Source organism: Argiope bruennichi, chromosome 8 (assembly GCF_947563725.1).
Source record: "Argiope bruennichi chromosome 8, qqArgBrue1.1, whole genome shotgun sequence".
NCBI lineage: Eukaryota > Metazoa > Arthropoda > Arachnida > Araneae > Araneidae > Argiope > Argiope bruennichi.
The window spans coordinates 109,235,850-109,259,987 of NC_079158.1; the positions used below are offsets into that span (position 1 = coordinate 109,235,850).

General features: G+C 27.7%; 1 protein-coding gene across 1 annotated transcript in view; it reads left to right on the forward strand.

Moving 5' to 3' along the window:
* Nucleotides 1-2,589: 2,589 nt before the first annotated feature.
* The window catches only part of LOC129981906 (uncharacterized), a 178,083-nt gene continuing 156,534 nt past the window's right edge, over nucleotides 2,590-24,138 (forward strand). The window contains exon 1 of the mRNA XM_056092956.1: nucleotides 2,590-3,629. Within this exon, the coding sequence (XP_055948931.1) occupies nucleotides 3,261-3,629 (369 nt within the window). The 5' untranslated portion in view covers nucleotides 2,590-3,260. The remainder of the gene's footprint in view (nucleotides 3,630-24,138) is intronic.

Genomic DNA, 24,138 nt, shown 5'->3' on the forward strand with positions numbered 1-24,138 from the left:
CATCACAGCGCTATTAAAAACGGAATTGTTTAATTTATCTCTCTTCTATATTCATGGTATTGCAACTTTACCTTATATTCGTCTTGCAAATTAAACAAATATTAAACGGAATCCTTCATCTCTAACTTTCAGTAACGGAATAAAATCCCATAATTAAATATGATTAAATATTTGATGAAATAACAGAAATGGCTTACAGTTCAGGTTAAAACGGCGGCAACAATTAATTACAAATTTGGCAACAAAAAAAATATCAATTTTTAAAAGTTTCTAAAAATTAGGAAAAAAATGTGCATAATTATTAAACTATCATTAAAAAAAATTATTTACCGAATTTTGAAACATTGGAAAAATTATTTTGAGCAATAATACATTCAGAAGTTTTCGCGAAAGTTGATAAAATTCCGAATAATTTTTAATTAAGAAAAATTCTAAAGAAAATTTTTAAAAAATGTTCCGTGGTGTGTATGTTTCCATCTTTGTGTCAAATTCAATAGCTGTAGGTCTGCGGAACTGCAATACATTTACGCATTTTCAAATTTATTCATTTTTATTATTAGTAGAAATTGTTCGAAAATTTTTAATAGACGACTTAGGAGTAATTTTCAAAATTTCAAGTCACATCCATATAAATGATGTAGTTATACAAAACTAAAGATCACATTATAACTTATCAAATTTTTGACAACATATCAATTTTTGTAGATTAATAATGTGATTATTTCAAATTTTTAAAAAATAATTTAACTATGAAGTCTTAATTAAAGCATATATTTATAATTTATTTCAACATTCATAAGGAATATATGTTTAATATTAGAAAAGAGTCTTGCTATCGTTCCACAAAATAAATTGCTGAATAAGATGAGAGTTATTTTTTTGCTATTAAAAATAATAGAGATAAGCTTTGAGCTTTATTTACAACACAAATATTACTCAACTTTTGGATGTTTATAAAAATAATTATAATGTTATGTTTTTGTTGTCGCTAAGTATGATCATTTCACTTTTATTCATTCTTTATAAATATATGAAATTATCCAATTATTTTTTTTCTCAATTTTTGCTATTTCTTTGTAGCATAATATCAAAAAATTTACCAGTTAAATTCTTTATTTTTAATATAAAAAAAGTGGAAGCTCAGATATATAATATTTTCGTTCCTAGTTCCTTTGCTATTTTTAATAATAAATTTCTAAGTTATCGATTCATTTTTCTTGTTTCAAGCCTTTTAAAATAGATTAGTGAGTTTTTTTTTGTCGGATTTTAAATGAATGAAATTATTTTCAAGCCATGCTGTTGAATCATAATTTGAATCATAGTTTTAATCAAATTACTTTCAATAAATTAAATAAAACAAAAGAAATAGAAAGATATTTCTTGAGTTCTGAATTCCATCCTGCATAAAATGAAAATAATTTTAATAAAACAATTAGGAAATTAAAATAATTTTAACTTTATTTTACTAAAAGGATTTGACAAAAAATACAATTATATCTATTATGCACTTGAGTTATTTTTTCAGTGATGTTAACACTGATCCTTTTAAGAAGTTGTAAATATAATATTTAAATCGTGAAAAGAAATAGAATTGTAATAACGTATTTAATATGAAATTTTTGTATCCTCGTTTTAGGAAGAAGTCCTCACTTCAATAAAAATGTGAAGCAAGAAGTCTCTTATCACTGTTTTTATAAATTTTTTTAAACTGAAGCAAAAATTTAGAATTAAATCAGTTATTTGATTTTTGTTTCATTTAAATTTATTAAAACAAGGAACTGTTATCTTTTTGAACTGTTATCTTATGAATTTTCTTTGTTAAGCGCAACAATCTTCTAATATAGAAAAAAAAATCAGGCTGATGTATTTAATTCCGAGAAAGGAACGCTTTTCTTTAGAAATAAATTCAAATAAGAATTTAATTACTCTTTAAGTTTGCAATTAAATTTAAGTAAAAATAAAAGAAGTGCATTAATTAGATCTTATTTTCAAAAAATTCTTTTACTTTTCAACGATCTTATAAAATTTTTTGGAATATAAGCAACATAATTTTTAATTTCGATTCCCACCTAAAATGAATTTCAAATTTGATTTTTAAAAAAAATAACAATAAGATGTTATTTGGCATTTTGACATTAATTGCCTAAATTTCCTCTAAAACTTCTATGAATATACCATGCACAAGAATTCGAACTTTTTTTTTCTCAAGTCACATCATGAGTTTGCATACTATTTTTTAAGGAATAAATTATTACACTCTAACACTTAGATTCAAGGTTAGGAAATTTACAACCAAATTTTCCTTAAGCGAACGCAATCCCTTCTTCTCGAGATGTGGAAATAACGAACTTTTTCGGATTTTTCTGAAATTCCTCTCTTTCGATCGAACGGAGTGATTTCATGTAACGGAGTGTCCCGTGCGTGTGTGTGCGAGGCCTACTCTCTGCCCAAAATACGCCAATTAACCTCCAACTATCCACGTGGTATCGTAAAGAATAGCGAGCCACAGAGCATGCGCTGTCCGAGCAATTGCAAATAACTTGTAAAACTCGGCAAATGTCCGTTCGTTTCCTCCGGAGGCGAGGAGGGTCCGTGATCTTCTTCATCCCGATCGTTTGGAGGAATCTGTTACTTTTAAGTGACTGAATAAATTTTCGGGGGCGATTCTAGTGTGGCGAAGGGGTGTCGTCAGGTGGGTCAAAAGGTCGCGCAGACCACGTCCCGCGGAGCAGGGGTGGACTAGCGGGTTAAAAAGCGCGGGGGGTGCGGGAGGAGCGTGCGGTCGATCCGCATCCTCCGCACTGCGTTGTGCGCGTGCGCCGTCCCCGAGAGGAGCCGAGCGGAGGAGAGCCAGAGCTCTCTGTCGTCGGGCAGAACGAAGAGAACGAGGACCTCACCCGTCGGGGGTAAAACGACCCGGGGTAACGCGATCGCTATCTCTTCCCATGGATCCGCGAGGCCAGGAGAGACGAGGGGGCCCCTAAGAGAGGGCCGCCGCGACCGGGAGGGGCATGCGCCCTCCGCTCCCAGGGCCCCGCCAGCTTCGACCCCCATCCACCAAGATGGCGGGCCACCTTCTTCTCCATCCCGGAGCATGATCGCCTCTCGGCTCTGCACCAGACCCGCGGAGGCGGTCGCGCGGGTGGGGGGCCCCCCCGGCGGCCGCCGCTAGCCGGGGCCCCCGCCTGCTATGTGGACGGGTGCCCCGATCCGGACTACGCTCCCCGCTCCCCTGCCCCTAGTTCCTATTCCGATGAACTATGAGATTTGAGCATGGGAGTCATCGCACCGAGTGTCTCGCTGCTCTGATCGTGCTACTGCTGCTGCTCTGCTGCTGCTGTTGCTCCGCCGAAGTTCCGCCGCCCTTTGGGACCTTCCGCCAGTGCCTTCACCTGGACGAGGACGTGGGGCCCTGGGAGGCGTGCGGGGCCCAGGGACGAAGCGTGCGCCTCCGCTTCTGCGACGCCTACGAGCCGGCCCGCCTGGTGCGAGCCTGCGACGCCGGGGCCCTGGCCCGGCTTCGAGAGAGCGACGGGAGGGCGCGCGAGGCGGCCTGTCGCTTCCGAAGACTGCTCGACAGGTACGACTGCGAGAACGCCAACTCGGTCTGGACCTGCAAAGACTGTGAAGTGAGTATTCTACCTTTTCCTCCACCGATGCCCCTTCTGTGATCACAGAGAGGGCCCCCAGTGCCTTTCCCCCTATTACGGACGACCAGTGGATTAATTCATATCTTCCGCGTCCATCCACCCTTTCTGTGATCACAGAAGGGGCCCCTTTCGGTCGGGATGTTGTCACCAACATCCCGACAGTGTTTGAGAGAATCCATCGCTAGTGCTTTCTTCCCTCACCTAGAGAAGAAATGGAATCCAATTCTGTGTCCATCGTGTCCCTTCTGCGATCGCAGAAGGGGCCCTCTATCTTTCAGGAATGTTGTCATCAAGAACCCGAAGGTATTTTTTTCATAGTGAAGAAAGTGAATGTGTTGCAAATATCTACCTATGATGATCAATACTGCGATCATAGAAATGTTTCTTCTAGTTCTGTGAAATCAATTTTGATGCTGAAAAGATTTGAATTATATAATTTTAAAGTGAAATGTGCTGGTGGCTTCAAGTCTTCCAAGTCTAGTTTAAAATATTTTACTATTAATAACCCTTTTCTGAGTTCGTAGAAGAAATTTCTAATATATATTTGATGAAAACAGTCCTTGCTGAGGGGTTTCACTTTTGTAATCATGTAGTGAGAAATGTGAAACATACTACAATTGTGAATATTTTTTCGACAAAAAAGTTCTTTTTTAAGGTGTTTAGATGTAAAATATCCACTCAAGAAAGATATAAATACAATTAAATATTTAAACTTTCAATTCACTCCTATCATATTCATGGTCCAACTCTGAGATATTTAAATAGCTGCATTCATAGTTAAATTACTCACTAAATTTTTCAAATATGTTTTATATTGATATAAAAAAGAGTTTCACATGGAGATTTCTATTCTTAATTCAGTAAAATCTTATTCATTTTGTGTTCTTCTAAACAGAATATTTAAATTAAGTAGCTAATATTACTGAATTTTCTATATTTAAGCAAGAATCCTTCTATCTTTTTTATTTCTTTTATTTATTTCTTTTTTTATTTTATGAATTCTGCAATGGTAGAAGTAGTATGTTTTAAATGAAATTTTTCCGCCATTTTTAAAACACTAATGAAAAATTACTTCATTTTTATTGTAAATTATTTTCATTTCAGATTAAAATACTAGTGAACTATTTTAAAACTGAAAAAAACAAAACTACTTTGTTTAATCTAAATTATCTATTAAATATTGATATTCACATGGTGTCTTACATTACATTAAATTCAAAGAAAAAAGCCAACTTCATTTTGTCGTAAAATTTACGAAATTTTCTATAAGATGTAATTTTCTTTACCTCGACAGACGCTCTTTATATATATAGCGAATAACGAAGCTCGTAGTCGATAAATATTTAAATTCATGTTATTATACATATTAATAGTAGATATATAAATAATGAGGACGGTTATTTAGAGCCGCAGTACTAAACAAACAAATAAAAAAAACAATTAAAAAGTTTCACTTATAAAATATAAAAGAGTTTTACTTATTTCAGCAGAGTTTTTTGATTTCCCATAAAAGTTTGAATTGACTATGAAAAATATTTCTTAGTTCAATAAATCTTAATTTAAGTATAAAGAAAAAGTAATTTTAATTTTAAAAATGTTTATTTTTATATTATATATATTGTTTGTTTATTTTAATGTTCCATTCGTATTAAATGTAAAAAATGAAAATTTTTATAATTGATTATTTATGATCATTTTATATCTTATGCTCTTTTTATTATTTTTCAAATATTGCTTTTGGCACTGTTTAACAAAGATGAAATTGTTGATAATTAATTCCTTGTTAGTACTATTCAATAATTGCTTTCCTCACTGTTTCATAAAATTTAACCTCTGTAAGTAAACTAAATTTCAAAAACAAAAGAAAAAGAAACATACAAGAATAATTCTATTCATCTAGGCTTAGTTCTATTATTAATTCTTTCCTAATGTTCGGAAGTATTTGAAAAGAATTTAATAATAATATTCAAAAGGTCAATGGAAAAGCTGCGTTTAAAATAGTATGAAAGAATTCATTTTAAATACCGTACGGTTTCAAATTTTTAAATATCTTATTTACGATAAAAATGTTATTTATGTATTGAATAATTTTTCTAATCCGTTTTAGATTTAACATTTTTTTTATCATGTGATGTTTTCTTAAAAAAAAGAGAGATGTAGTGTTGTACAAAATATAGATACATTCTTTTTTCTTTAAAAGATGTATATGTGTGCTATATTGACATTTTCAGTATTTGTTAAATCAATATTTTTAAAGTATTATAAATTTTGTAAATGTTGGTCTTGAAATTCGTAGGTTCATTTATTTTCGTTCTTAGAATACAGTATTTCTTTTATTGAAAAGTTAATTCCAATGGCATATAATCTTATATATGTTAAAAATATTCAATAATTAAAATAACCGTATAGAATTATTTGTAAACTATCCAAACTGCACCTGTTCTAAGCAATCTAATGGATTCAATATCGACTGAATAGTTTCAAAATTTTCAACTATTTCATTTAAATATTAATATATATTTTCCTCAAATAACAAAAAGTAGTCTCAAATTTTCCTTTCATCAAAAAAGAAGGCCGAAAAGTGTGATTGAAAATCATGTCCAAGAAAAGGGGGCCCCTTTTTCCGATGATCGAATGATGGCCAAGAGCTTTCGGGACATTCCATGTTGTTCGCTCACAAAGCTAGGGTCGTTTGAAGGACGCGGTGCCACCCTTCTCCCCTCTCCTTCTTCTCCATCTTCTTCCATCCCTTCTTCCCTCCCCCCCAAAGTTTTCAGCCCCAGTATCAGAGTGAGGCGCCCCCCTATCTCTGGAGCCATCGCTCGGTGTTGGACAGCGGGATAAGTCGGCATGGGGCGAATTACAGAGGATTGGGTTTTTTAAAGATAGGGGATGTCTCACGACAAAAACAAGTGAGAAAAAAAATATTGGAATGGTAAGACCCGAGGGGGGGGCGATCAGATAAAGATTTCGATGGCAGCGCCCCTGCATGGATGCGTGCGCAAGTCCGTCCTCTCTCCTCTGCGACATCCTTTTTCCTAGAGATGTAGGGATAAATAAAAAAAAAGCATCAAAGAAAAGACATTTTGCGACTAAATTTTATTATATACCAACAGGAGATCTAATGATTTGTAGACTCAAATTGAGAATTTTTTTTAATTAATAGAAGTTTTTAAAATCGATTTATTAAAGTCGGCGCATTTATCAATTGCTACTCTCTTCAAATGAAATCAAGTTATTCAGTTAATTTAATAGCAATATTTTGAATGAATTCCATTTTCCAATACCTCAAAATATTCAATGGTATTCAAGTTTCCTTATAAAATGTCTAAATAAATAAAAGAATATATATTTACGCTATAGGCTTAGTACATGCAGGAAAGATTTTATAAACTACGCAATAAGTCTCTACATAAATTTGATTTTTTTGATATTCAATGAAAATTTTGATGCAAAAAGAAGACATTTTCATTTTATATGTTTATTACGTTTTTCAGGAATTTTACGGTCAGTGTTGAGAATTATAAAATATAACCTCATAAAAATATTTAGAGAAAATACAAGAAATGAATTATAAGCAATTTATTATTTAATTTTCTGGTTTCAAAATCTATTTCAGATTAAAAAGAAATTGTGAAAATATCCTTTTGTAGAGGTTTATTAATCCCTATTTTAAACATTATTTTTTATACTTATTATTTACATTTAAACCTTATTTTTCAGTAGAGCTGAGATATTTTGTAAGTTAAATTTGTAAAATAAATTACGAAGCTGTTATCTGTATTTAAAATAACTGATTTTACTGGATATTTTTACTGGCTTATTTTTTTTTATTGAAAAGATTAAAAGGAAACAAGGCAACTTCTTTTAAAAATAATGTTTTCACATATTAACTATTGGAAAAGCATTTCAAAAATAAATACGAAAGATTTTTACATTTTAACACATATTTACGAACTTTGATAAACCTTTCCATAATCTCTGCATGCAAAACAATACAAAAGGATTTTATATAACTAAAAGGGTTTTAATTACATTTATTATGTGCCTATGATTTGAACTGCCTAATTATTTACATGCTAAAGAGTTGGCAATTTAAAAAAAATATTTTGAATTTATGAATATATTCATGCTAATGGAATTCTTCATGTAAATGATATAACTCAATTTTTCTACTATAAGGTTTGTTTTCGCACTTTCCGCTATATTTCCAATGCGTAATCATGCTTAGCTAATAATAAGAATAAGAACTTTATTTCTAATGTGCATAAGATGTAAAAAGTATTTTTGATAAGAAAATAATTTGTAACTATTTTATCTGCATGCATGCGAGAAATAAAAAGGATCTTGGAGGTGTTAATTAAAACAAAAAAATTATCAGAACTTAAGGTTCTCTGTTTGAAATTCGGTAATATTTCTGTCAGAAATTCAATTATTATCTGCTTTCAAGCATATATTTTTTGCATATTGCTTAGCTTTTTCTACAGCTGTAATTGTTTAGTTTTTTTCTTTCAACTTGATTTTTTTTCTTTTGTCTTTTTTAAGTATATACGCTATCATTAAAGTATGAATTCCGTTGTTTCATGGAATATGATAAGTTATTTTTATGAAATAATTATTTATTCTACAAAAAAAAATGATAAATCATGATCAGTTATTTCAAAAATAGCTATATATTCTACGAAACAATTGATAAATCATGATCAATTATTTTATTTCAAAAATAGCTATATATTCTACGAAATAATTGATAAATCATGATTAGTTATTTCATAAAATATAATCTGCGAAACAATTGATACATCATGATTGATTATTTCACGAAACAGCTGAATTATATACTTTAACAATAATACATAAAACCCTTGCACTTACACTTCTAATTTTTCTGGAACATTTTATCTTTTATTATATGATGATTGCAGAAAATGAAGAAATTAAAGAAGTACCTGCTTGCAAATAGATATAAACTGAATTTATATAACAGATATAATCTGAAAAAAAAGTATAAGATTTAAGTATTTTAAGAAATAAATTGAAAGCCTATCAATTGCTTGATTCTTTTTTATCGTTTTCCATATATTTTCCATTATAAATCAAAAGTTTCATTTCAGATTTTGAATATTTTTAAAAAAGAAACCAGTCAAATCTTTTCAACGGTTAAAATTTTTAAAGTTCTCATTAAAAAATTATGTATATAATTTCACAAATATATATTTAATATTTGTATAATTTATTATATCTACCATCTGCCATGTAATAATACTACTATATAATAATACTATTCAAATGCTTCGAAACAATTACACTTTTCAAAGAATATAACGTAAATTTACTTTATATATTTCTGTAGCACTCCATGACGAAAAAATAATATAACTTAGGAACAAATGAACAATATAAGAAGTAAATTACTTGTAATAGGTCTAAATGAGTTAATAAAACAGTGAGAATAAAAGTAATTTTCAATCCTATTAATCTGTGGGATTTTTTTTGATAAGGAATTTTTATTTATAATAAAAGCCATGAATTCAAAAACATTCATTTCCTAAAATTAATTTTAATTTTGAATGATATTTTTTCCGTTAGTTTTTTCTACCGCAATAAAATTATGTTTAAATGAACTTTTTATTCAAAATTTCATTGAAAATATTTTCGTATTGAACTCATAATAGAGAAAAGTATAGATGGAAGCTTTATTCCTTTTGAATTTCCATTTGAATGGATAATTTTTCTTTATAAATAAATTACAAAAGAAACATATATGGTAAATATTTAAAAATTGGAATAACAACAAGGAAATTTTTAAACTAAGTTCAACTGGGGATTAAGATTTCAAATGCTGCTTGCGGTTTCAGATACATATAAAAATGTCAAAAATTATGAGTTCTTATAATAACACCAAATATTATAAAAACACCAAATTTAAATTTTCTTTTATATAGTGAATTTTCGAATTGAAAAAATCCCTCTCTTTATTTATTATCTAATTTTTCAAACTAAGGATTCATGAAATTGAATTATCTATAATTTATAAGCGAGTGTATAAAACAATTTAAAATAATTACTGATACAAGTGTAAGAATAAAAAGACAATCAATGAATCTATTTAAGTGTAAATTATTTAAATTTATATTTTCTGATAAGTAATTTTCGTATATTTTTTTAGTAAATACCTGATAAGGACGTGTTTCAGATATTGGAAATCGCAGTTCGTATTTCTTACATGAAAATTTGCAACGTTTGTAACTATACATTGAAAAATTTATCCAAAATCCTTCTAGCTTTATACTATACAATTCTTTTTCTAGTTTTATTCTTTGATCAGATTTTTCAGAAAATATGAAAGTAAAATTATATACATATTTAATGTCAAAAGGAGATCAAATAATAGTTAATTTTCATTATAATAGTGTTTTGTTTTCGTTTTACTTTATTACGGGAAAAGAAATTTAAAATTTACAACAAGGCATACTAAAATACTGAATGAACGTGAAAGAACAGAATTGCATTTTATTTATAATCATGTTTAAACAGAGCCGAATTTACAATTATGGCTAAAAAAATTAACTAACAGATAGGTTAATGTTTGTATAAATTGTAATGGATTTTGGGTCATATAAAGATGAAAAATTATACCTTTTTATAATCAGGATGAATATTTGTGTGTTGGCGCTAAACAGGACAGACTTTCAGACCTAGAACTACTAAACTTGACATATATATACTTTGAAAAATAAGAATTTCCATCTTGAGGCACTTTTTTTTTGTAATTTTAAATAATTCAAAATTAAGCGAAATTTCAATATTTTCTAAAAATGCTATATTTTAAAGATGTTTTCTACATCTTCTTAAAACTGAAAAAAGTTATCTTTTGAACGATATCAATCTGCCCTGTAATTTTTTCAAAATTTTCAAAAGTGTTTACAACATTATATTGCATTGTTCAAATAAAATTCAACCCATTTTCATTGTTGCTAACAATATTTAATCCTGGTCTTTTAATCCTTTGATGATGATCAAAACTTGAAAATTCGAATGAACTGAAAAATATTTTTCAGTGTTCGTAGGTTTCAGTGCTTGCTTATTTAGCAGAATAATAAATAATTTTTAAATACAATCAGATTTTAAAAGCGTAAAGGTTATAAAGTCTGTTTGTATTTAAAAATAAGATTTCAAGTGAATTTTAATAGCAATGAAATGAATAATTTTTTAAATGAACCCATTTCAGATATTGCTTCTTTTTACTATAATATAAATAAATGAATAAAAATGCCGATAGAAAATTAAGGAAATGCACACGACAATAAACAGAACTATGCAAGGCTTCTAAATCAAAATAAGTTCTATGTTTATCAAAATTTAAAGTTTAGGATAATTTTACTGAGAAAGGCATCACAGAAAATATTTATATGAAGATTTTAGCAATTATTACTCCTTCCGAGCCTATTTGCAAAGATGGCTAGTGTTAAATTTTTAATGAAAAAAGAAAAAGAAGAATAGCGTCATAATAAAACTACTAATTGGATTAAAATTCAATAAGATGAATAGGAATGATTTATCGATTCGAAAACAGAGAAACCTTTAAATATTTTTCTTTAGAATCAGTAAAATACAAATCTTAAAGGTTTGTAGGAATAAGCATTAAGTAAATAATTGAACATTCCAAATTGAAATAACAGATCAAATTTTTTAGTATGCAATTTTTAAAGGATTTAATGAAAGAAAAAATCATCTATTTATTTACTAATTTTTCTAGCTTTATTTCACTTTATTTAGAAAATATTGCATACAATTCGGTGAATAAAGTACGAATGAAAATGGTTGATCATTCATTTCTTTATTTATCTAAAATATGTGTATCTTTGGAGCAAATAGTTTTGAAAGTTACACAAGTCTTCTAAAATTTATACTTACTGAATGTTATTTAAGAGATTTTAATAACTTTTAATAACCTTTTATCATGCAAATATTTTCATAATATATGATTGAGAAGAGAAAAGATTTGTATGGATGATGCTTACGACTTAAGGAAATTTAGACTGTTACTTATTTTGTTTTGAAATTCTGCGAAATTTAACATTTATCATTTTATTAATATAAATTTCTTTTTTTATTTTAGTAGTAGTAGTGGTAATAGTAGTTTTTGTTTTATTCATATTGATAATACCATCTGGTACTTAATAATATTTCAATGTCGATATTAAAATGATATAAGTAACCTATCATCCTATTGAAATCATGATTTTTAGTTTAATTTTTTATAAAAAATATAGAATAAGTAAAGAAACACTGTGTTGAAACATAATTTTGAACTATACTTCTTATGTTTGCATATATAAGAGAATTATTCTAGGAGCTAATTCTAATCACTAGTACTTTTCACAAATTTTTCATAAGCTAAAGCCAAAGAAATTTAAAAAAAATTAAAATAAAAGGAGAAGGAAAACATTAAATGTTGACTGAAAAGAACAAAGGCAGAAGTTCTGGGGTTTTCTTATTATGAGGATCCAAAGATAAAAGAAATTATATAAAATTGAAAAGTATATATTTGGGTTCAGAATTGATATGAATATGAGGGTAAAAAATTTTGCGTTAATCGTATTTTAGAAATTTGTGATTTCTTTTGGAAAGTCAGTATCTTCCATTAGATCGATTTTAAGAATTTTGATACATTTTTTTACAGTTAATTAAAAATAAATTTTCAATAATAAATAATAATTTCAATAATAAATTTTCAATAATTTTCTATAGTTAATTACTTTTAAAAATAAATAAATAATTTAAAAATTCTACTATTTTTTTTAAAAAATTGCGTCCTTTTATAACTGTGCATTAAAATAATATGTTAAAGTGTTCTAAATGAAGAAACTTTCCCTTACATGAGAAAATAAAGAGAAAAGTAGTAGATTTCTTTATAAATATAAAGTAAATATATAAAATAATTTTTGAAAAAGATTCCTTTTTCACTTGACAATTCATTCTCTTCGAAATTTTAATTTTTTCGCATTTATATTTTCTAATACTTTATTTGCCCTTCCTAGATTTTGAATTAATAAATTTTCAATAAACAGATAGATGATATATAATATGAAAATAGATTTTTAAAGAAAAAATTCATTGAAAATGATAATTTTTACTGACTTTCAAAAACTCCGTTGATAATTTTAATTGCTTTGAAATGAAAACAATTAAAATATTTTGAGAACCACAGAAAATATTGCAAATAAAATTTATTTTCCCCATAATTCCGTAAATGTGATTTTATGTGATTCAATTAGTCTTGATAAAACAAAATATAACTAAAGTAATTCTAAAAATATTTGTAAAATTGTTTTCGTATAAAATTGCTTTATAAAATTATTTTTGCTTCTTAAAAGTAAAAAAGAAATTATGTGCAAGTAAGAACATAGGAAAAGCATCCTTTCCAAAATCTTATTAAAGATATTAGAAAAAATTTCAGAATTACTCCTGAAAGTTTTCAGATTTCTCTAAATCGTTAATTTTGTTTCAACATTTCCTCTTAGCTAGTACTTAAAAATTGAAAACATGAAATTTTGCGATATTGATTAATCGATTTCTATGGTTGCCATAGCAATTTTAGATCTCAAATCATTTATTTAAGATATAGCAAAATAAAAAAATTAAAAAAAAACTCTTATGAAAATATTTTTGAGTCATAAAAAAACCCACCTAGATTCAATATTTTTTTTCAAATTCAAACAGATACAAAATTTGGAAAACTAAAACAATTCATCATAATAATTTGTCGTAAAAACTCATAGGTTCTCAGTTGATCTTCTTCAAAATTTGACATATTTAACGCTTTTTTTCGGCGAATTTTTTTTAAAAAAAATTCTTTTCATTTTCTACGCAAGTGAAGAGAGTAAGTAAGACAACTTTGTCCGAATTTTTTTCCAAATGATTTCTAAACCAGAACATGGAACATTAGGCAAATTACCTCAAGAGAACTAACTACATTTAATAAAAAGTAATTAAATAATTTTTAAAGGTTAGTTGATTCTATATGTACCGTTAATAGTTAAAAGTTAATACGGTGAATTTCTTTCTGAAAGATTGAACAGATCCATCAAAAAAGTTTTTCATCAACCTGAAATCATCAATATATTTAGGCATAGAGAAATTGCTATTTTTATCTAAGCAAAAAGTATATTTTTACCTCGCCGTCCAATCATGCAAAAATCTCTTGCTAAATTATTGAGATTCATTTGTCATTCATATTATATCTGGAATTTATATCAATTAGGACTGTCATAAAAGAAAAAAATACTGTTGATAACTCCAATTCTTTATGCCTCTCAGCATTTTATTTAATTTGGTGGCAGACAGTGGATCCATTGGATTGGCATCTGATTGGCATAAGCATAATTTCCCATAAAAAGTACGTTATCATCAGGAGCAGTCCAATCTGCTCTGAAGGCAAGCTTTCCGAATGAATTGAAGCGTGCTGATTCTTCTGCTGAACGAACCGCTTCAAATATCACACGTCATTGAAGTCCTGTTAAAAATCCCTAGCAATCCTCTCTCTTTTCTCCCAAGCGACGCCTTTTGTTAAAAACGTTGAAAGAAGTCGACCATTAACTTTATTGCCCTCAAAGTGTAGCTTCCTCGAATTTACTGCAAGGGCCTTAAGGATTTATATCCCAAATACAAATACTTCGGATGAAGAGAGAGAAAAATAATAAAAACTCATGACTTTAGGATTCATTTTAAGGAACAGACTGTTAGATTTGAACTGTGTTTTCTTTTGGTATTTCAATTTGTTACCGATAGTCATGTGTAGGGTTTGATGTTCGAGAAGAAGAACCATTCAAAACAGATTATCTGCTGAAAGAAATGAAAAATAAAAAAAAGAGAGGTAAATAGATAAAAAAAAATATCCAAACTTAAGTAGTAGCTGGTCATTTTGAAATCACGTATTGCTTTTTATCAGAACAAATAATATTTTAAATCCCTTCATTTTTAATTTTTGTGATTCCAGGTTGCAAATATTGAACAATTCATTCAATTTTCATTTTGAATATTTATTTCCTCTTGAATAATATGAAATTATCAGTTAGTTTTCCAATACTTTTTAAACTCTCATTCGCTTTCTTTAACGATTTTTGAGTTTAGTCCTTTATTATGTGTCAGGATACCGCTTTTTTGGAAAAGTATTGGCAGAGTCTACTATAAATTCTGCAGAAAAAGAAAAAGAAAAAAGACTTCATGTAGTGGAATGAATTTTCTGATTAGATAATTGGTGATTATAAGAAAAAAAACAAGGTTTTTTTAATTGACCTATTTATCTATAGTATGCTGAAAATAATAGTTAAATAAGAACATCAGAGTTAGTACAAAATAGTTACCAAAATTAATGAAATGAAAGTTATAATTTTTGTATGTCTTGAAACTATGTCCTCAATTATTCACTTGGGCAACTCAAATGTGAAATAAAAGACTCGGAGAAAAGATTATTATTCAAATTATATGTATCTTAAATACTCTAAGTTTTAAAATTATCTTTTGGATGGGCGCAACATGATAATCTTCATATTGACGTTTCGGCCGCTCTAATTACTTACAACATGCGATAATTGAGAAATTTTTGCTGAAAGTTTTTTGAAGTTAATCATATTTCTTATTAATTGTTCCTTAGTGAAACAATTGTTATCACAGTTTTTTTTTCTTTAAAATACACTCACCTAAATAAGTTGTTGTCATTTTTTAATTCATAGCCAAACTACATGTACATTATAAAATTGTAATATGAATCAAGTCTTCACGTCGGAGGATATTTTATTAAATAAAAATAAATTTTGCTTTAATATGAATGAAATATACAATTTTAAGTAAATAATGTCATTTGATGAGTGGTCGCTTTATTAATGATTTACTAACAAACATTTTTAATTATCTTTAAGCTAAATAATGGAAACCGTCTTCATATTTTTTTTCTGACATCAGACGATGAATCAGACAAGCCATTTTTTATAAGCAGCAAATTCAAAGAAATGTCTTAATTAATGTGTATGTACACACTTGAAACTTCAAAAATCGTTCCCAATATCGAATATTTTTTTATTGCTTAATAATGTTCTCTGATTCTTTAGCTTTCAAACGATACCAAGATATTGTCAATATTCGAAATATTTCTCGATTATAATTATTTTTCTAGAGGTGCTTTCATTAAAAGCTCTAGTTACGGTGTTTTTAAAACTCATTTTATGAAGAATGATATTTTTCCACTATGTCGCTTCATTCAAACAATCATAACTCAACAAGAAATGAACCAAATACAGTTATTTATATATCAAAATAATCTGTATGAAATAGCGGATGTTTTGTCGCTCAACCAAAATTATATTTATAGAAATAAATTTTTAATAGCTGTTTAAAAGTTAAAATGACAGAAAAAATCTCGCTTTTTCTATTCATCATTGATGAAAAAATTGTTTAAAAAAATCTATACATTTTTTAAACTTGATTGAGGCAGACAACATGAAGACTAATATTAGGCATCATTTCCAACTAGAATTGTGTGTCTTTACAAATTAGAATTTAAGATATCATGTTTCAAAAAACAGGCTAATTAGCTCATTAAATATTATTTCATTAATTAATAATTACTGTAATATGGTTTTTTCTCACTGAAATGAGTTTAAACATATATTAATTACCTATTGTGAAAAAACTGGATTTTTAAAGTTAAAATTTTAAAAAAAATCTTCAAGTGTGTACGTACACCTTAAGATTATACTAAGTCAAATGCTATTAAGTTGTCTTCACAAAATTAATCGATGCATTTTATATTTCTGTGTCTTTTATTAGAATAAAATTTTTAAACATTTACCAATTTTCTTCGTGATAATGATATATAATTTTATTTCTCTGAAAACTGAATAATACTTTTTTTATTTGCTGTAAACCTAGTGTAAACATAATCAATAATATTTGAAATTATATATAGTAATATAGATTGATTTTTAATTATTCTTTTCCGTTAATCTTTTTATTTTTCTTATATAGCTTAAAAGGCTTTTCGAAAGCTTTCGAAATTATGTCGGTTTCCAGTTTTCAGTAACGACCAGTCTTGCTTGTGTCTTTATTCTAGGTGGGGTTACTTTGTAGAGACGGCATATATAATACCTTCTTTGGCTTAGTCGTGGATTGTTTATTTTGTCTTATGTTATAGATAGCTCAATTGTACAATACATTTAATTTCTCTGTGAATTTACTTTTCAATGTTTCTAAAAATATATAAAAAATAATTATTTATGAGATTTGCTTAGAGAGATAAAACTTCCAGAAATATTCATTGTTTTTCTAAAGAGAAATTCTATCATTACTAATTATTGTTTTTATCTACATCCAAAATCAATGAAAATAATTTTCGGATTCAAACTGCATGCAAAATATGATCTTAAATTAAATGAATTCTCTATCTATGCTTTGCTGAAATAATAATAAAATAAACTGACATCACTATTCTTAAATCCAGCTATTATTTTTAAATGCTTTATATGCTGAAACTGAGCTAAGAATAATTTAAATTTAAATTACTTTTTTAGAAGTTATCGCTGGGATTGACAGAAATAATCCAGCCTTTTATGCAACTGTACAGACAGAGGCTAGTAGACAGTGAGTCTAGATGGTACACTCTCTGTACATAAATAAGCTTTCCTGAAAGAGTTAAGATAAACTGTATTCAAAGGGTGAAAAATCTCTCTTCGACCAATGAAGGCGAGTCTCGTTTTTCTAAACAATCTGTCCCGACAGGATCACAGCAGATGGTTTTCCTCAAGGACCTAGTTCACACTTTCATATCGGGACCATTGATAAGCAGCCATATGGCCACTTTGTTTTCTCGGCAAGCTCTTTTGCAGCTAGAGACAGGAATTACTCTCTACCATGGCGGAACTCCCAGTGTGCTCAGCGCCAAGTAAACATTTGCTGAAAACTACTCATACTAGATACATTTAGTTGTCGCTGGTACCGCTGTATGGTAAATGTAAATATGGAAAAAAATGTTTAGTCTCAAAGTAAAGAAGCTTATCCGATTTAAAAAGGGTTAAGGAAGAAGGGAATGTTTCAGTTTATAAAGCTTATAGAAATATCCGTTGATTTTATAAATGGGAGTATTTTCAATAGTATTTGATAAATTAAAAATTTGTATAATTCATGAATTTTTTACAAAATAATTAGATTTTTGATATAAAAGGCAAAGTAACGAATATAATAAATGCAAGAGCAAACAATTCTAACTATTCTAAACTGAACTCCCAAAGAAGTTACTGATTTAAATCGTCTGCTTTATAAAACAGATGCAATGTGGAAATTTTTAATCACATAAACATGAATCAAAATTTCTGAAGATTGGATTCAGAACTATAAATTCTTTTATTTTCAACTTAGATTTGTCTTTCTTTAAAAATTGATAATTTTTTCCCCTGAAATACGACAAATAATAATGCTTATCTATAAAAATTCCTTGTTTATTAAAATATTTCTCTAGAAACTGAAATCGAAGATGACTTTAGTAAGATTCTTCTTTAGCCTACAATAAAGAATTCTATCCTATGTGCTTCAAAAAATTATCAGTTACATGGTATTTAAAAAAAATTCTTACGTTTATTCTTTTTAGATAGCTTGTAAAGCTAATAGAAATTCCTAAAATGCCAAATTTTTGATGAATTCTGATTACTTATTTAAAAAGGAATGATGTTTCCTTCTTAATAAATTGCTGATATTTCGAAACTTTTGGACGACATCATAATTCTTTATACACCAGAATTATGATGTAAAGTTAACCCTTTTGATAAATATTAGTACAAAAAATATGAAACAAATAATAAAACTAAAACTAATAATTTCCGAATGATTAATTTGGATATTAAATATGTAAATTTCTGTATTACAGACTTTTTCAAAAATATACTTATAGGAAAACTCCAGAAACGGTATATATTCAATTTATTCCTTTCTTTTGACATCAAATATTATATACAAGATAAAATGGGTAATTTTTTAAAATTTTCAAATAACTATGTTTCAGTTTGTTACATTAATCAGCATTTGTGTTTTGATTCTACTATTAATTACCACCTGCAAAAATATTATTGAAATATCCTGTTAATTCCCGACAAAGGTAAACAATTAATTAATTCAAACTTATAAAAACAGGACGTGGAAAATACTAAGTTTATTAGAAACAAAATTATTCTATAAATTCTCTATGTAAAACATAACCTACTGAAGTATCAAAAAACTATTTTATTTTAATTATATATTAAAGTTCCCTACATATTTGAGATTGAGACATTCAATTACAACGTCGTAATATCAAATGTAACTTTATTTCTATAAGTAATTTTATAGAAAGAAAAATGGCAGAAAAATCATTGAATCGAAATCATTAAACAGGTACATAATTTATTGAAGTTGTAATTATTAAAAATAATGGCATTTATCTGAATTTTAATGTTTTTTCTTTTGTTAATGTTTACATTTTTTACTGTTATGAGATTTTCATTAAATTGTATTCATATTCAAGACATAATTCAAATTTTCTACGAATTCATTGAAATTCAGATGCTGATAATTTTTTGTATTTTTATTCAAGTCAGCGAAAGTTATCAGGATAAAGTCCTAATATTTTTTTTTCATTATTTTTTGAAGAATCGATTTAGTAAAAGCAAGTTATTTACTTTTTTTTTTAGAATTATTATATAAAGATATATTCTTTATTTTCAAAGAGTATAATCAAGAAATGTATCATAAGAAATCTCAAAGATGTTTATTATAAACAAATTTATTTAATAACGATGAAATTGTTAACCATACGGGACATAGAGTGAAATAAAGCAAATGCCACAGAATTTATACATTGTAATTCAAATAAATGCTACCTATCACTTATTCGTAAATAATTTTACTGATACAAAAGTCTTTATTTGCACAATAAAAAACTGAGGTTCTGGAAATGAACATAGGATTTAATTCACGGCATAAGTGAAACATTTCTTATTAAAGCTATTGAACAGCACATAACAATCAAAATTTGAATAGATTTCGATAGTAAAAAGGTTAAGGAAGTATAATTTTTTTATTATTTTAATCCTATATTATTTTTGAATTTTGTTCAAAATTGATGTAGAATTTTCCTAAGTTTTGAATTCTGGAAAGATCTCTCAAACAAAGCACAAAAATATTATTATCAGAAAAAAAAAGAATATTCATTTGCTTACAAGCTATTTAAAATCAAATTATATTGTATAAAAAGAACATAATATTTTGAAAATTTTGATTATTTGTATCTTCATCTCTGTGCAAAGTAAGAAATTTTTTTTGAAAGATATTAAAAACAAAATTAAATTAATACATCTAAAGTTTCAAAATAAAAAAAAATAATTTGATAAATTTGAAAAAGTTTCAGAATAATTAATTTTTATAAAGACTAATGAAGAAAGAAACACAAACTCATCATCTTCGTTTCTTTTTTCTTTTTATTTAAAAAAAAATATTTCACTTGACTTATTATATTCAGCTGTCGTCATTTAGGAGAAATGTTTTCCGAAATAGCATTGCTTTGATTTGAATCTTTTAGTGATGGGAAGTATCCAACTTTTTGAGATCTAATCATGCTCGTCTTTCTTGGAAGAAACTGTGTTAAACATTGGACTGCTCTATAAAAGCAAAATAGAATAATTTCGTACGAAAAATAAAAGATGTCATATGCTAAGGCTATTTTGAAATATGCCGTTTAGATCATTCTTTTGATGATGTGACATGAATGCTGGCATAGCGCCAGTTCTTTACCTTTAATGACAAACGACTCCATAAATAAAATACAATGCTACATTTGAAATGTAAAAGTTTTTTTTATTATGATACTTATAAGATATGAAACAAAATTATAATTAATTTTTTGCAAGTACAAAAATTGAAGAGCGGTTTCAAAAATTAACAAATTCTTCATTATTTTTATATATATTGTAATAATTAATATTTTATATACTTTATTACTTTGAATTCTTTATTCATACTAAACAAATTCATATAATTTCATTTAAGATAAAAATATTAGAATTATTTTGATTTTCATTATTTATACTATTTTGACCTACAACAAGGTCATGATCCGGCTGAATTTTTGGTTTGGTTTTGGTTTTTGGTTTGGTTTGAATTTTTTTTTTCTGTCCTGAAATTTCACCTATTGTTGAATTTTGATTTATACTTAAGATATTTCATTCCTGAATGTAAATACCAAATTTGACAAAGCATATTTTTATAACTATGTCTGTCGGTGGAAACGATATCTAAAAACACTTTGATATAAAATTAAGAAATTTGGTTACAAATTTCAATCAAATTTTGAAAAAAAATATATTCAATGGAAGTATTCATACCCGACTCTCCGAACACAAGGTAGCAAAATAATAACAAACAAAAAGAGCTAGATAAATAAAATTTGATACATAGATTTAGAATTTAAAATGCAGCTTTATGGAAAATTTGGAACTGTGTCCGTCAAGGGTGTCTGTCGTTTTACACTTTCACAAATATGTAAATGCAATAATTCACAAACCTTATGGCTTAAATATATGAAATATGGCATGCGATTTTTTTTTTTTTTGCCTGTAATTATAGTTCTGCATCACTTTTTCGACTTCAGTTTGTTTGAAACAAGATATATATTCCAACAAACATATTCGGCTTCTTATACTTATGTATTAATCGCACCTCAAGGATTAATAGCCAAAAATTCGCCAAAGATGAAGCTTCAATAGCCTCTTTTGTAACAGTTGGTTGCCAATGGCATGCAATTAATTGTACACAAATACTGGTTTTTTTTACTATACTACGAAGCACACAACTCTTATGGGTGAACTAAACTCTATGGGATACTCTAAAATTCAAAATCTGAGTACAACTGAGTATTCAAACTCTGAGTTTTATTTAATGTCATTCTTGTTCTTATCTAAGGTCTATAATTCTATTCGGTGGTGGAGAAGATGATAACACTTTTCTTAGAGAGCATCAGACAAAATTTTGGCGGGGGCCACTCAAGCTGGTTGAACTCGCATCTTAATAAATTCTAAAATTATTATGTTAGAAGACTATTTTTAGCTTTTTTGCTGCCTGTATTGCAATGTTTAATTTATCAGCTCTTTTATTAATTCTATTTAAAATTGTGAAATTCATTTCAGTCCTGTGTCTCCAATTACCCCAAACACATACCAGAAAACAAACCCACAAGACATTTGTAATAAATTCATTGTATCTAAATTGTGCAACATTTTTTGTCTGTCATTTATTTTTCACCTTGTATTTATAAATTTTAATTCTCCAATTTAAGATACAATTCATTAAATAAAATATTCAATAATTTTCTTTTCAGAAAATTTAGTGTACCTGCGCTAGTTTTAAGTTCTTAATCAGTAGTGACCGAAAATAAATATTAATCGATATTACAAAAAAGTATTTTATGTGATATTTATCAAGCATATAAATTGAACTTTAATTTTTACGTTTATGATTTTAAATATATTGATCAATTGAGCTTAATAATATGCAGTTTTTTTAAAAAAGTGAGATTTGATAGAGGTTTGAATCTCTAAGTCGAAACATCGTAGATGGATTCGTTCAAGTCCATATAGAAACGTTCTCATTTTATAAATCTAAAAATGACAGGGCATTAAAAATTTTTATAAAAAATGTCCTTAAGTTCTATGGTTATATTAAACATTTATTTTAAAAAAATTATTTCAAGTATTTTAAACAATTTAAAGAAACTTAAGACTTTTTAAAGTACCTCTTAAAACTTCAGTATGATGATTAAGTAAAACTTAATATTTCGTTTTATTCATGAGAATACTCTTAAAATAAAGATAGCATTTCATTTTCTGATTGTCGACTTCATGATCAATTTTTATTTATTTACCGAGTTTTTATTTATTAATAGGTAAAACACATTTGTGATATTCTTTTAATTTCTCTTCACATCTGTTTTTTTTAATAATGTTAAACAATAAATTAATTTTTTATATGGAAAATGAATGCATTTGATATTTTAGAGGCAAGGAAGGGAAGCTAAAATTATAAATATAAAATTATACTGTTACAATCTCGGTAATAGAAAACAAATCTAGTTGCTTGCATTTCAGCATGTCATTAGAAAAAAGAGAACTGATGCATGGTAGGCGAAGAGGGAAAATGTTGTTGAAAACCGTTCTCAGACGCCTTCTAGTTAAACAAGTAATTAGACATAGTGTTGACTGATTTTGTTTCACTTCGATGTGATAATACTTCTAAGTTAAAATTAAAGTACAGTCATCTTATCTGTTTTGACTGGTCTTTAAAAGTAAAACTGAAGAGTTATTGAAATGCTTTGTCATTCACCGTATATATATCTATACATATATATTATCATGTGAGAACATAATGTTGTTTTGGTTTGAGGTTTTTTGAAACCTCAAAATGCTAGGCAACAAATTGGCGATTTATCGCTTTCAGGGTTTTTAGAAAAAAATGTAGAAGGTTGTCAGAGATGACAATTTATCGCCAACTAAAGTTACAACTTGATTTCCAAATTATTCCTTCTCTGAATTCGTACGAATTGTTTTAATTAATTTAAGTCATTAACCAGTTTAAACCGGTTTGAAACAATCACCTGACTTTCAGATTACGCATACGTCGATATTTAGAAAAACGATGGTTTTTTTCATTTCAAAATCGATTGAGCAAAGTTTTGCTTCCCAGCTGGAAAAATTAAAAACGAAAGTTTTTTAAAAATAATATATATATATATATATATATATATATTATATCATCATTCTTATTTCACACGTGATTATTTATGCTTTTGAAAATTAACTAAACATTAGTTTAATATAATATTCTGATACTCAAGACTTTAAATAGAATTGTAAACAGTAAACACTATTATATCATATTGATATCTTATACTAAGTTCCGTGATCAATAAAAAAATGCGACATTCATAAGATTCTAATTTAAGTTTAGAAATGCGATGAAAACTTTTTAAAATCTAATTTAAATATTGCTTGGTTATAATATTGATTGCAGATCATTTTAAGATTTAGACATATGAAGCATATACAAATAGTTCTGAATAAATCGCTTACAAACTTTAAGGTAATTCAGACTTACAGAAAAAAGTTGTTTTTGCAACAGCACAGGGGGGGGGCGCTACAGTGAAAACTACGTGTGGCTTCGAATGCAAGTTCTTTAAATTCTTAAGAACCTTTTTTATGGTTATATTGCATCTTCCTTGCCATTATCACACCTGCTATGCTGTATACGATTTGTATTCGTGCAAGTGGATTGTTGTGTTATTGTATATTTGTATTCCATCAAATCTATCATATGCATTCTAAGTGATGAATCCTTTTTGTAAGATAAAGAGCTCTTCGTTGTAGTTACCACGTTAAGTTTTATCCCATATTTTTTGCAAAAATGATTTGTT